We start from the raw sequence: 14,013 nt of genomic DNA, 5'->3' as shown, positions 1-14,013 counted from the left end.
TTCTTCTGCTAGTCAATACAAGACACCTCGAAGCGTGAAACTTGGTCCCATGTTGCAGCTTCTAAACTCTAGTGTTCTTTCAAACTACTTCAGTCAAAAATGCCCACACTACCCATGAATTCTTGCTGGAGATTGAAATTTCAGTTTTACTAGCACCTATCAGGACTTCTTATAATATGTTTCTCTTTTCTAGTATCTTGGTTATTAAGATGTTTTTATCTTTTAGATAGATTAGAATACATCTCTGGAGCACTTTATTACAATAATCAAAGTTTAAGGGGAATCTTGAGTAGAGATAAACCAAGTCACTAGTAATGTTCAAATGCATCTTTACTTTTGAAAGACATTTTGCGTTTCTGAATCATCGTAGGAACTTTAACGTCTGTTGCTAATCCAATGTATTCAAGTAGCTTCACGATGTACCAAGGTACATCGATCTGCCACCATTCTAGACCTAAACGAGCTGAAAACTGGAAAGCGTGATGGTTGTTGTGCCAAGCTTCTCCATGCCCGAACAAACCACCACCCAATTGTTCTTCGACAAACCTTTGGTGTTCCATGGGGCTTTACCCCATTTGTGACACACTGAAGTTACCATTCCTATGAGGTGATGCCCACAAGCGATTTTCACGGCCTAAAAATATTAACACCAAGCTGCCAATCAACTCATAGTTTCTATTTCCCAACAAAATTAAATTTTAAATTTTCCATTTTCTAAGCAGGAAAGGATGGGCTTTTACTGATTCAGTCGATGGCACTTACCATGCCCCAGATAAGGTATGGTAATCCTCCTACAACATACAACAGACATGCAAGTCCAAGTAGATGAAGTGCCTGTGTTCCTTGAAGGAACCTATAGAAGGCTTGCTTTTGTAAATCCATAACATTGTTCTGTTCACCCAACTGCAGAAACACGAAGAGGAATACATCATTGCAAAAGACCATCATATAGCAGGGATTAATATTTAACTTCATTTCTGCTAATCTAATGGCAGCCTAAGCCGATGATTTCTTACCAAGTGTATAAAGAGCGAGAATTAACACAATATTGCGTACCTTTTCCTTGAGATAGTTGTTATGGAAAATCCAATTTATGTGGCTGAACCAATATCCTTCCAGTGGACTATGTACATCTCGGTCAGAATCGGCAAATTGATGGTGGTGCCTATGGATATTTACCCAATACATAGGATCACCCTGCTTAGCAGTTTGAATGATAGAAACACCAACAACAAAAAATTATCAAAGCCACAGATAAAACACACAAAAATTATGTACTGTTATAAGGATCGATATATGTAAATAAGCGAACAAGTATTCGAGTGGTTTTGCAAGCTTAAAGCTCTCATGAGTAAGGTTTCTATGGTATGAAAGACTTATCCCTATAGGAAAAGTGATCCAAAAAAGAACCACTGCAACCCAAAATGCACTCCAATTAAAGTGGAAAGGGGCAAATAATACCCCTAAATGGACCAGAAATACTAACGCCAAATTTCTTGTCCTCAACATCCCATTTTCTTTTCGAAAATATCAACTCCTTGTCCGTGCGTTGTGAATGTGGAACACCACCAATCGCATAATGAACAGTATCTAGAGCCATTAAACAATGTTGGATCTAATTTACAACAATTCAGGCTGGACTTCTTATACAATTTAGAAGTAGGGATCCTCAAATGTTAAGAAAAGTTTAGCTGTATTACTTGATAAACAGGCCAGCCGTCTGACCTAAACTTCAGGAAAACACAAACATTATTGACGGCATCATGGCAAGAAATTCTGGTATATAAATCATGAAGGAACCATTATTTTTGGAAGCTATCATTTCTTGTTACCTGCCGCCAGCTTAGATTTCATTGTCAACTAAGAAACCTACTACAGCTTCCGTTTAGATACAGTAATTCCACAAAGCCATGATTGTTCTATGATTCATCCATCATCTGAACAAAACGCAGCACAGGAGCAGGAAATGCTACTCCTGTGAACAAAACTACTGAAAACGTCTCAGTGCTGTAAAACATTTGTGAGCATTTATCTACAATTTCAAGTCTCTTAACTTTCATCTAACTTGTTTATGAAAGCGCAGAAAACTGCATTTTCATTTCTATAAGCAACCACATGTTCCAATGTTCGCCATCTCATCCCAATTATGCATCCATCCTTTCCACGTCATCAAGGATGAGGGCTTTTGTAGGCTTCGCCAAGAGATCAGTGTACTCCTGGAATGGAGATTTTGTGAAGCGAGTCTCCTTCCAGAAATCAGGAGTCAAAAACCCGTAAGTCTTTTGGAGACAGTCGAAAGTAGCCTGCACATAGAAAACCAATGCATATAATTAGAACAGAGCCCACATCTCTTTTATTCCGGAAAAAACAAACTACAACATAAAATGTGCCAACCAGGTAAACACTGAATGAATCATACCACGACATAAAGAATTCAATCACTAAAGTTAACATACATAAATTACACCTTTCTTCACGACATGGAAAAGAAAAAAATAAACTAAGTTAATGTTCTGTATAGCAACTCTCATATTCTTCTTCAATCTCAGCATATGACTTAAAGCCGCTCAAAATTGCCTCAAAGAGGCAAGTATGATTGAGCAACAAAACAGACATAAAATTTAAATGATTGAAATCGGAATGAATAAACAATCCTGCCCAGAATAAATGAACTCTCTTCTTAAAGATTAGTGAAAACCTCTGAAGTCTGACACGTGATTCATCACCACAGAAAAGGTTACTGATATGAACATTATTACTATGTATATATTATAGCAGGGGTCTCATATACATCTTAGGTTTTCATCCGACCTTGCTACAGCTGGGACAATGGGAGCTTGTCCAGACTTGGGACATGACGTGGCACAATCTAAACGGTGGAGAGGGGAATGACTCTAGCATCGAGATTGGTAATGGGGTGAAGAGAGGAATGATCAAAGGCCTGGATTTGTTGTCCCAGGATTGGCCCATGCTAGTTGTCCTAGTTCTAGAGTTTTCCGTTTTCATCTTATTGGCAACAATACCAATGAGAATAGCGTATATTACCTATAAAAGGCATATAATCATTGAGACATAGACATCACACACATGTATGCAGCTGTTTCTATTACCATATAGGGCTCTGTATACACCAAACACTAATCAAGATGCGAACAAACCCTAGAACTATAAATTACCACATAAAATAGTTAATCATCTGGTAAATTCTAAAATCTTGGTAGATTTCATGACCCATCCATGGAGTTTCAAATCAGAGAAGCACATGTATGCAACTGTTTCTATTACCATATACGGATAATGTATACACCAAACATTAATCAAGATGGGAAACAACCCCTAGAACCATAAATTACCAGATAAAATAGTCAAATAATCTAAAATCTTGCCAGAATTCATGACCCATCCATGGAGTTTTAAATCACATTTACCATTTTAAACCCAATAAGGAGTCTTAAAACCCTAAAATATAGAACTGAAGAACAAGTTAGCATTCAATTAATCTCTTCCTAGAACATCAAATGTCCACTAAACAAACATTTAGGCAGATCCATAAACAGATAAAGAGGAAAATTGAAATGCAAACCTTAACAAAGTTTCCAAGGGTTTTTGTAGATCCACGAGAAGAAGTGAAAACATCATCAATACCAGCAAACTGCAAAACCTTCTTAGGAACCCTAGCAGCAACAATACCAGCACCACGAGGAGCAGGAACCATACGGACGGTAACAGAACCACATTTACCAGTAACCTTACAAGGAACAGTATGAGGTTTACCAATCTTATTACCCCAGTAACCTCTTCTAACAGGGACAACAGATAACTTAGCAAGAATAATACCACCACGAATAGCAGTAGCAACTTCTTTACTACATTTCACACCCAAACCAACATGACCATTACCATCACCAACAACAACAAATGCTTTGAATCTAGTCCTTTGTCCAGCCCTAGTCTGTTTTTGAACAGGCATGATTTTCATGACTTCATCTTTCAAAACAGGCCCTAATAGTTGATCAACGATCTGATACTCCTTGACTGCTAATGAATGAAGATAGATCTGTTCAAGACTTCGAATCTGACCTTCCTTCACAAGACGACCTAGCTTGGTTACTGGTACCCATTTCTCTTCTTCCTCACGACGTCCACCTCTTCTTCCACCGCGACGATCTCCTCTTCCTCTATCTCCACGACCTCTATCTCCACGGCCACCAAACCCCCTACCAAATCCACCTCTTTCTCCTGCACCACCGCGTTCCGCCATGATCGGTTGTTCTGGTATTTTTCGGGGAGATAGAGAATTTTCTGAAGAGAACAAAGATTTTAGATGAGGTTTTATAATGTTTTACTTATTTACCTACGGAAGCATTTGGGCCTGATCAAAACCCCAAGTTTGCTACGAAAGGAGGCCTGCTTAGAAGCCCCCGTTTGCTTTCCTCTACTTTGATGTGATTTTGGCAAGAGAAAAGGTTTACAACCATATGAACCATGTTTTAGGGCATACCTAAAAATTTCAGGGCATACAAACCAATAATCCCATCTAAGGTGCCCTTATAAGAGATATGTCTTGGGTAGTTCATTTACCTATACACCCTTCTATAAGGACTCTCAAGCACGTCAACGTTATTAGACCAGTCAAGAGACGAAATAACCATGACTCGATTAGTTAGCGTGGATTTTAATTAATATAATTGATCTAACAATAATATAATTGATTTTATATACGAAACTAGTATCATTGTATAGGTCTCGACAAGTTAGGTGAAATGGCCTACTCGAACGTGTCATTCGGATACCTGACGAAGAACATATCATCATATTAGCATGTAGGGAAAAATAACAAGGTTTCTTTAGACCGACATGCCTGCCCTTATCCAAGTCAATGGGTGCCTTAATATTTTCGTGGGTCTTATCCAAATCTTGCGTAAGAGAAATTCATTTTATCTTCTCCTTTCTCTTTCTTCTTCTTTCATCTTTCTTTCTCTCTTTTCTCTGTTCTTCGCCTCTTGTTGAAGCAGGAATCTAAAATAGAGAATTTAGATGTTCGAGAGAAGTAGAGTTTGATCAAGGGGTATCTGTTGGAGGTGGTGTTGATGCGATTATTGTATTCAGAAATTCTCAGAAAAAGGTAAATCGGAGATTAATTTAGAGTTTATGCTTTCATTGATTTTCTTTATGAAATTGAGTTTGTTTTGGTGAATTATTTCATGAGTTTGTTGTTATTTAGAGTATAGAGGGTTGTATAAGGTTTAATTTTAGTTTCTCTAGGATTTTAGTTTCACCGGTTAGGGTTTCAATGATTTGAGGATGAAGATTAGGGTTCCTGAATTGGATATTTCAGATGTGGATGATGAACTGAGAAGTGGTGATTTAGAGTTAAGGTTTGTTATAGAAGGGATGATGGATGAGCTGTTGATATTGAGATTGATTGACAGAGTTATATTTGGATATCGATTGCATATTTGGTGTTGAAGATGCCATAGCCTGGTAAAATTGAATTAGTTAAATGGTTGTTGTGGTGGACTTGAAGATTCAAGTGGTAGTGGTTGAGGTTGGATTGTACCGTGCTTGAGAAGATGAATTTCAAATTGTAATGAAGATGTTATATGGTTGATGTGAACATTGGTGGTGTTGGGAAATTGAGCCTCAAGTGATAAACATGAAGGAGTTGATGACATTGATGAGGTGTACAGTGGAACTGTGTTGCGGGAACATAAATTCTGATAACCAAGGATGAATGGAAGAGAGTGTTGCTAAGATGAGACATTTTGGTGTTGATGTGGGTCTGTTGAGTTGGGGTTGATGAAAGAACTGTTGCAGGTAGAGTTGAGTCACCTAGTAGTGGTTTTGTGGCTATTGTTAAGTTGCAGGGAGTTATTGAATGTGGAATTGGATTACATTTGTAACTAGTTGAGCCGGTGGAGTTAAGAATTATAGGAAAGGATGAGCTGAAGACGCTAGCCATTGAAGATGTTTATAGGAGATGTGTTTGTGTAAGATGTAATGGCCTTGCATACCTGGGAGTGATGATGCTACAATCTGGTGGTGATTCTGAAATTGTCGTTCAGGGTATTGATAATCAAGATGGTTGGATTGAGAAGTACTAGAGTTGCAGTTGCATTCTAGTGGTGTTACCAGCTGAGATGGTAATCAACAGAGGTGAGAACTTGTAGCTGAGAATAACTGAGAGGTTGTAATGTCGCTGGAAAATTACAACAACGAGTGAATGGATTTGACAGTGAGGGGTGGTGCTGATTGAGATTGATGATGTATGTGTTGAAACTGAAGTTAGAAATGTGTGTTATTGGTTTGTCAGTTTGTGTTGCACCATGATAGTGCATTAGGATCTTTGGCCTGTGCAATGGCTCGGGCTAGTGTTATGTTGTTCAGTCAGCTGGCTGACTGATTCTGTTCTTTTCTGACCGAGTTGAATCGGTGTTAATTCACCGAGTTTCCTGTCTTGACCTGAGTTGACTCAGTTGACTGATTTAGACTTTGACTCCTTTGACCTTGGACGTTGACCGTTTATTGACCTATGACCGTCAGTGACCCAGATAGAACGGGCCTTAGATCAATGGGCTTGTTTAGTGGACTTGGGCTTAGGGCTAGTTATCATATGATGATGATTTGGACCCCTTATGGTCCGAATTAGCCTTTGGTTCCTTGTACAAAGTTGTAGATATTTGTAAGACCTATCGAATGGACTAGATAACCAATCCAATTGAATTAATATACTAAAGATAGATAATGAAAAGGTGTAGAACCTTAAATGGGCTTAGAACCATTAGATAGTTCACCTAGACTATAACTAGAATTGTATGAAATTATGTTACGAGCCTTGTGTGAACCTTTTGGCCAATCTCTTGGAGTGTCCGTGTGATTAACAGTTAGTCTATATTAACAACGAAAGATTCAAAAGATGAACTGGTGGATTGTGGATTTCAAGGTAGGCGTGGCTTGTCATCAAAACAGGTGGGTACTCTGTAACCTTCTTGTAATCATTGAGCATTCTTTCTATTGCGAGCATGATGAGTTTTTATTACTTTTGGCATGTTTGTATGTTTAACTATGTATGTAAATGCTTGTATGAGTCTTGATGTGCGTGTAATATGTGTTGTATGATTTCCCCGCAAGGAGTGTCTGTGATTTCCCGCGACTCTTTGCTAAGTTAGTATGACGGCTTCTTCCCCGTTTTAATATTATTTAGTAGGGCGGCTTCTTCCCCGTTTCGATAGTATATAAATAATATATAGTAGGGCCGCTTCTTCCCCGTTATAATATTACCTAGTAGGGCGGCTTCTTCCCCGTTTCGTTATTATATATATTATTTTATTTTGGGGAAATCACTCGTGTGCATATTATACTTGTTTTTCTAACTTTCTGATTTTGATGGTAATATTATGAATCATGGTTTGCATGGGAACTCTGTGTGGACGATGTTATTATTATTTATTAGAGTTGGTCTCGCGTCGTCTTCTCCAATGAGTTTGGCGAGGTTAGAGTGACACTTGCTTCATAATGCATAAATAGTTGTAAGATTAGTTTCTTCTTGTTTCTTTCGATTTATAATATTTTAGAACTGTGAAGCATGTTAGTGATTACTTGAGAGTTATATGTTTCCAGCACCCTTTTGGGATGATGTGCTCACTCGCTCCCACTTCAGTTTCAGTTACCAGAAGAAATGGTGCACGTGAAGATATACGATTTCGTAGTTTAAAGCATTACCAAACTGTGTTACATTTATATATCTTTTGGATATGTGTATTCTTTGTTTATTGTAAACAACATACTAATCTATTAATATCATTTGAGAGTTATTCACTTATAAATATCAGAGTGTGGGTTCTAGTTGGTTTTAGTTCACATTATGTAAATATGATTCTTAAAATCGTCAATCTGAGATTTGATTCTTCAATTAGGTTGTAATCCTATTAGTTAAGCAGGTTATTAGGTTTGGGGCGTCACAACTTGCTATCAGAGCTCACTATTAGATCTTACATGGGCAATAGTATATCATACTTAGTACCAGATAGATAACCAGATTAGTTTAGAACTGGGTTGGGTTGTGAGATAAATCTTAATCACTAAAACTTATAAATAACTAAAAGATTTATTTGGTTGATTGATTTGTTTGTTTGTTTGTGTATACATTTTATGAAGTAAAAATGGTAGGTTAGGCCAATTGTATTATAATTTAGAAGTTGTTAGAGATTAGAGGCTAATTAGTTTGAACTTAAGAAGACCTAGTCAATCCAATATAAAAAAAATTAGTGAAATTAGCATATTTGATAGATCCCAAATGTCATGTAAAAACTTATTGAGTACCTTGACTTATCCGTAGAGTCATCAATTTATTGAGATAGAAAATTAGTGTGAAGAATTTAGACTTATTTATATGTTAGTGTAAAATCAGTATAATTGAGGTTGATCATTTTGATTCATAGATTACAGATTCAAATAGGAACCTAATTATAGAGTGTCTACTAGTGTGCTTAGAACCAATTATCTGTCGAAATAGAATATAGTCTTTTGAACCTAGAGCCACAAATTTTAGTTCTACAAACCATATGGGTTTGTGCTTCTTTTCATGTTGTTTTGAACTCATTTGAAATGAGTTAATTTTCGCGCATTTGTAAGTACGAGCAGTACTTACACTTAGTCGAGAGATAGTTTTTTATAAAGTAGGGAGTTTTGAAGATTAGAAGGACGGTTCGATTTTCGAGGACGAAAATGATATAAGGCGGGGAGAATGTAAGGACCCTCAAGCACGTCAACGCTATTATACCAGTCAAGAGACGAAATAACCACGACTCGATTATTTAACGTGGATTTTAATTAATATAATTGATCTAACAATAATTTAGATACGAAACTAGTATCACTGTATAGGTCTCGACAAGTTAGGTGAAATGGGTTACTCGAACGTGTCATTTGGATACCTGACGAAGAAGATATCATCAGATTAGTATGTGAGGAAAAATAATAAGTTTTCTTTAGACCGACCTGGCTTCCCTTATCCAAGTCAATGGGTGCCTTAGTATTTTCGTGGGTCTTATCAAATCTTGCGTAAGAGAAATTCATTTTCTCTTCTCCTTTCTCTTTCTTCTTTTTTCTTCTTTCTTTCTCTCTTTTCTCTGTTCTTCGCCTGTTGTTGAAGCAGGAATCTAAAATAGAGAATTTAGATGTTCGAGAGAAGTAGAGTTTCATCAAGGGGTATCTGTTGGAGGTGGTGTTGATGCGATTATTGTATTCAGAAATTCTCAGAAAAAGGTAAATCGGAGATTAATTTAGAGTTTCTGCTTTCATTGATTTTCTTTATGAAATTGAGTTTGTTTTGGTGAATTATTTCATGGGTTTGTTGTAATTTAGAGTATAGAGGGTTGTATAAGGTTTAATTTTAGTTTCTCTAGGATTTTAGTTTCACCGGTTAGGGTTTCAATGATTTGAGGATGAAGATTAGGGTTCCTGAATTGGATATTTCAGATGTGGATGATGAACTGAGAAGTGGTGATTTAGAGTTAAGGTTTGTGATAGAAGGGATGATGGATGAGATATTGATACTGAGATTGATTGACAGAGTTATATTTGGATATGAATTGCATATTTGGTGTTGAAGATGCCATAGCCTGGTAAAATTGAATTAGTTAAATGGTTGTTGTGGTGGACTTGAAGATTCAAGTGGTAGTGGTTCAGGTTGGATTGTACCGTGCTTGAGAAGATGAATTTCAAATTGTAATGAAGATGTTATATGGTTGATGTGCACATTGGTGGTGTTGGGAAATTGAGCCTCAAGTGATAAACATGAAGGAGTTGATGATATTCATGAGGTGTACAGTGGAACTGTGTTGCGGGAACATAAATTCTGATAACCAAGGATGAATGGAAGAGAGTGTTGCTAAGATGAGACATTTTGGTGTTGATGTGGGTCTGTTGAGTTGGGGTTGACGAAAGAACTGTTGCAGGTAGAGTTGAGTCACCTAGTAGTGGTTCTGTGGCTATTGTTAAGTTGCAGGGAGTTATTGAATGTGGAATTGAGTTACATTTGTAACTAGTTGAGCCGGTGGAGTTAAGAATATTATAGGAAAGGATGAGCTGAAGACGCTAGCCATTGAAGATGGTTATAGGAGATGTGTTTGTGTAAGATGTAATGGCCTTGCAGACCTGGGAGTGATGATGCTACAATATGGTGGTGATTCTGAAATTGTAGTTCAGGGTATTAATAATCAAGATGGTTGTGATTGAGAAGTACTAGAGTTGCAGTTGCATTCTAGTGGTGTTACCAGCTGAGATGGTAATCAACAGAGGTGAGAACTTGTAGCTGAGAATAACTGTGAGGTTGTAATGTCGCAGGAAAATTACAACAAGGAGTGAATGGATTTGACAATGAGGGGTGGTGCTGATTGAGATTGATGATGTATGTGTTGAAACTGAAGTTAGAAATGTGTGTTATTGGTTTGTCAGTTTGTGTTGCACTATGATAGTACATTAGGATCTTTGGCCTGTGCAATGGCTCGGGCTAGTGTTATGTTGTTCAGTCAGTTGGCTGACTGATTCTGTTCTTTTCTGACCGAGTTGAATCGGTGTTAATTCACCGAGTTTCCCTGTCTTGACCTGAGTTGACTCAGTTGACTGATTTATACTTTGACTCCTTTGACCTTGGACGTTGACCGTTTATTGACCTCTGACCGTCAGTGACCCAGATAGAACGGGCCTTAGATCAATGGGCTTGTTTAGTGGACTTGGGCTTAGGGCTAGTTATCTTATGTTGATGATTTGGACCCCCTATGGTCCGAATTAGCCTTTGGTTCCTTGTACAAAGTTGTAGATATTTGTAAGACCTATCGAATGGACTAGATGACCAATCCAATTGAATTACATATACTAAAGATAGATAATGAAAAGGTGTAGAACCTTAAATGGGCTTAGAACCATTAGATAGTTCACCTAGACTATAACTAGAATTGTATGAAATTATGTTACGAGCCTTGTGTGAGCCTTTTGGCTAATCTCTTGGAGTGTCTGTGTGATTAACAGTTAGTCTATATTAATAACGAACGATTCAAAAGATGAACTGGTGGATTGTGGATTTCAAGGTAGGCGTGGCTTGTCATCAAAACAGGTGGGAACTCTGTAACCTTCTTGTAATCATTGAGCCTTCTTTCTATTGCGATCATGATGAGTTTTTATTACTTTTGGCATGTTTGTATGTTTAACTATCTATGTAAATGCTTGTATGAGTCTTGATGTGCGTGTAATATGCGTTGTATGATTTCCCGCAAGGAGTGTCTGTGATTTCCCACGGCTCTTTGCTAAGTTAAGTATGGCGGCTTCTTCCCCGTTTTAATATTATTTAGTAGGCGGCTTCTTCCCCGTTTCGATAGTATATAAATAATATATAGTAGGGCGGCTTCTTCCCCGTTATAATATTACCTAGTAGGGATGCTTCTTCCCCGTTATAATATTACCTAGTAGGGCGGCTTCTTCCCCGTTTTATTATTATATATACAATTTTATTTTGGGGAAATCAATCGTGTGCATATTATACTTGTTTGTCTAACTTTCTGATTTTGATGGTAATATTCTGAATCATGGTTTGTATGGGCACTCTGTGTGGATGATGTTATTATTATTGATTAGAGTTTCTCTTGCGTCGTCTTCTCCAATGAGTTTGGCGAGGTTAGAATGACACTTGCTTCATAATGCATAAATAGTTGTAAGATTAGTTTCTTCTTGTTTCTTTCGATATATACTCTTTTAGAACTGTGAAGCATGTTAGTGATTACTTGAGAGTTATATGTTTCCATCACCCTTTTGGGATGATGTGCTCACTCGCTCCCACTTCAGTTTTAGTTACCAGAAGAAATGGTGCACGTGAAGATATACAATTTCGTAGTTTAAAGCATTACCGAACTGTGTTACATTTATGTATCTTTTGGATATGTGTATTATTTATTTATTGTAAACAACATACTAATCTATTAATATCATTTGAGAGTTATTCACTTATAAATATCAGAGTGTGGGTTCTAGTTGGTTTTAGTTCACATTATGTAAATATGATTCTTAAAATCGTCAATCTGGGATTTGATTCTTCAATTAGGTTGTAATCCTATTAGTTAAGCAGGTTATTAGGTTTGGGGAGTCACACCTTCAACCGTTTTAATTACTAATCTACCTTTACCCTTAATATAAAAACCTAAAATCAGTTTTATATCATTTCTTCATCTTCTCCCTAGCCGAACCCTTCCTCTTCCTCACGAGAATTTTTTTTCATCGCCGTGATTAATCGTCGATTCACGAAAATTTGATCGTCGATTAAACTCGACTACATTATGGTTTGTATAAAACAAAAAGAAGGAAGTAGGCGTTCTAAATCGTCTTCAAATCCCTCAATTGAAGAAGAAGAACCAAGTGAAGAAGACGAACCAATTGAACCTGAAATCGAACCCAAAAATCAACCAATTGAAGCACCAACTCCTGTCACTCGATAAATTCCAAAATCGAACGACAAACATGAAGATAATGCACGACACTAAACGAACACTATTACAATTCAATCCATATATCTTACAGCCCTAGACTAGACCTAATTCACCATTTTTCTATTTAGTTCAATGTATTCACCAAGTTTTATACTTGTTTTAGGAATAATGAAGAGAAGAAGATGGAGGTTACGCCCTCTAATTCTAAGACTCCTGATCCTCGAGGAGGAGGTCACAAAAAATTGGGAGCAGGAGGTAGAGGAAAGGATAAAGATGCTCCGTTACAAATTCGTGAATCACTACCAGAGATACAAAGAGAAGAAGGAAGAGAGGGTGATGGTGGTGATAATGAAGAACCTCAACATCAACTAAAACCTCGGAAAGAGAAGAAGCTTGCTCAACCCCGGGTTACAGGTTTGCACATTCCTCGTAAGGATAACATAATCCCAGCTCGAGATGATGGTTTGCCCCATGGTATTCCGGAAGATGGAGGAAATGTGTTGATCGGTTACGCCGAATCTTGGTCAAAGAGAATATATGAGACTCCTGATCACAACGATGTCGTCCGAGTATTGAGACACCATAGGGAAGCGGAATGGAAATTGTCCGAAGAGGTTCCCGAGGTGGTTGCTTACGTACAATCATCTTCTTTATGGCTTTTGACTGAACATGGACATAAGGAATGTGATAGAGTGACTATCTCCGCCTTCTCCGAGAGATTTTGTCCAAAGACTTATACGTTTCACTTAACCGTTGGGGAGATGACAATCACTCCTGATGACGCAAACAAGATTACGTGGCTTAAAGTGAGGGGTAGAAGCGTGGATGCTGACTATTATGATATGAGTTGGGCGGAGCTATATAACTTGTACCATGAATTTTTTGTTTGGAATGATTACAAGACTAAACTGGAGTTTTTCCGTTCCATTAAAGATATAGACTTTGTTCATGAGGACGGTGTGACAAACAAGAAGCTTAAGAAGATCAAGCTTACCAACTTGAGAGACAAATTTGGGGACACAAAGGAGAAAGTAAAGAGTGGGAGATGGTAATGGATGAGATAAACGTGAAGCGAACCGGAACCGCCTACTTGTTTTATACTCTTGGCAGAGATATCTTCCCCGACCTTACTGGAAACAAGGTGAATGTTAATTATCTCATGTTGGTAAAGGATCTTGATACCGTTAACAAGTACGCTTGGGGAACTGCTGCTCTAGCTTACCTTCTTGAACAACTTGCGACCGCCTCTAGGTTAACAAGTACAAATATTGGAGGGAACTTCAATATGCTTCGGGTAATTCTCGACAATCTGATATCCTTTTTTTTTTTAAACAAGTTCAGTAGAGGGTTCGGCTTGTTGGTGATTTCAATTTCAAGCCGAACTCTCTTCTGAGACTTCAGTTTGGAGGGGTTCGGCTTATTGGTGAAATCCCTTTCTATCCGAACATTACACTGAGTTCCTTTAATTTTCATCTTGTCACTTCATTTCCTTTTTAATTTTTGAAGTAGGTGTGGGTATATGACCATTTCTCCA

At 37.6% G+C, this 14,013-nt stretch overlaps 2 protein-coding genes and 2 pseudogenes across 3 annotated transcripts; 1 reads left to right on the top strand and 3 right to left on the bottom strand.

The window, feature by feature from the left end:
• Positions 1-227: 227 nt before the first annotated feature.
• On the bottom strand, positions 228-1,409 carry LOC113310469 (annotated as a pseudogene).
• A 355-nt stretch (positions 1,410-1,764) lies between these two features.
• On the bottom strand, positions 1,765-4,302 carry LOC113310468 (40S ribosomal protein S2-3-like). Its single transcript, XM_026559160.1, has 2 exons — positions 3,584-4,302; positions 1,765-2,303 (listed from the first exon to the last, which is right to left on the bottom strand). Exons 1-2 carry the CDS (start codon positions 4,259-4,261, stop codon positions 2,145-2,147), a joined length of 837 nt encoding a protein of 278 aa, XP_026414945.1. The 5' UTR covers positions 4,262-4,302; the 3' UTR covers positions 1,765-2,144.
• Positions 2,652-2,734, bottom strand: LOC113314626 (annotated as a pseudogene).
• Positions 4,303-9,109: 4,807 nt separating the features above from the next.
• LOC113309282 lies at positions 9,110-13,545 on the top strand. 2 transcript variants are annotated; one of them, XM_026557707.1, is made up of 3 exons: positions 9,110-9,267; positions 11,032-11,116; positions 12,643-13,545. In XM_026557707.1, the coding sequence occupies exons 2-3, from the start codon at positions 11,064-11,066 to the stop codon at positions 13,529-13,531; spliced, it is 942 nt and encodes a 313-aa protein (XP_026413492.1). In that variant the 5' UTR covers positions 9,110-9,267; positions 11,032-11,063; the 3' UTR covers positions 13,532-13,545. The 2 variants fall into 2 exon arrangements, with proteins under 2 accessions (XP_026413492.1, XP_026413493.1); XM_026557708.1 differs by lacking the exon at positions 11,032-11,116.
• The last annotated feature ends 468 nt before the right edge of the window (positions 13,546-14,013 follow it).

This window comes from Papaver somniferum, chromosome 9 (assembly GCF_003573695.1).
Source record: "Papaver somniferum cultivar HN1 chromosome 9, ASM357369v1, whole genome shotgun sequence".
In the NCBI taxonomy this organism is placed as follows: domain Eukaryota; kingdom Viridiplantae; phylum Streptophyta; class Magnoliopsida; order Ranunculales; family Papaveraceae; genus Papaver; species Papaver somniferum.
This window is presented reverse-complemented; position numbering and strand designations above follow the sequence as displayed.

Bases quoted from the DNA above. Each gene is read 5' to 3' on its own strand.
- LOC113309282 (XM_026557707.1), top strand. From the start codon at position 11,064: ATGAACTGGTGGATTGTGGATTTCAAGGTAGGCGTGGCTTGTCATCAA. The intron at 11,117-12,642 runs GTGGGAACTCTG...TACTTGTTTTAG, and splicing joins GTGGCTTGTCATCAAAACAG to GAATAATGAAGAGAAGAAGA.
- LOC113310468 (XM_026559160.1), bottom strand. From the start codon at position 4,261: ATGGCGGAACGCGGTGGTGCAGGAGAAAGAGGTGGATTTGGTAGGGGG. The intron at 2,304-3,583 runs GTTTGCATTTCA...TTCTATGTGCAG, and splicing joins CCCTTGGAAACTTTGTTAAG to GCTACTTTCGACTGTCTCCA.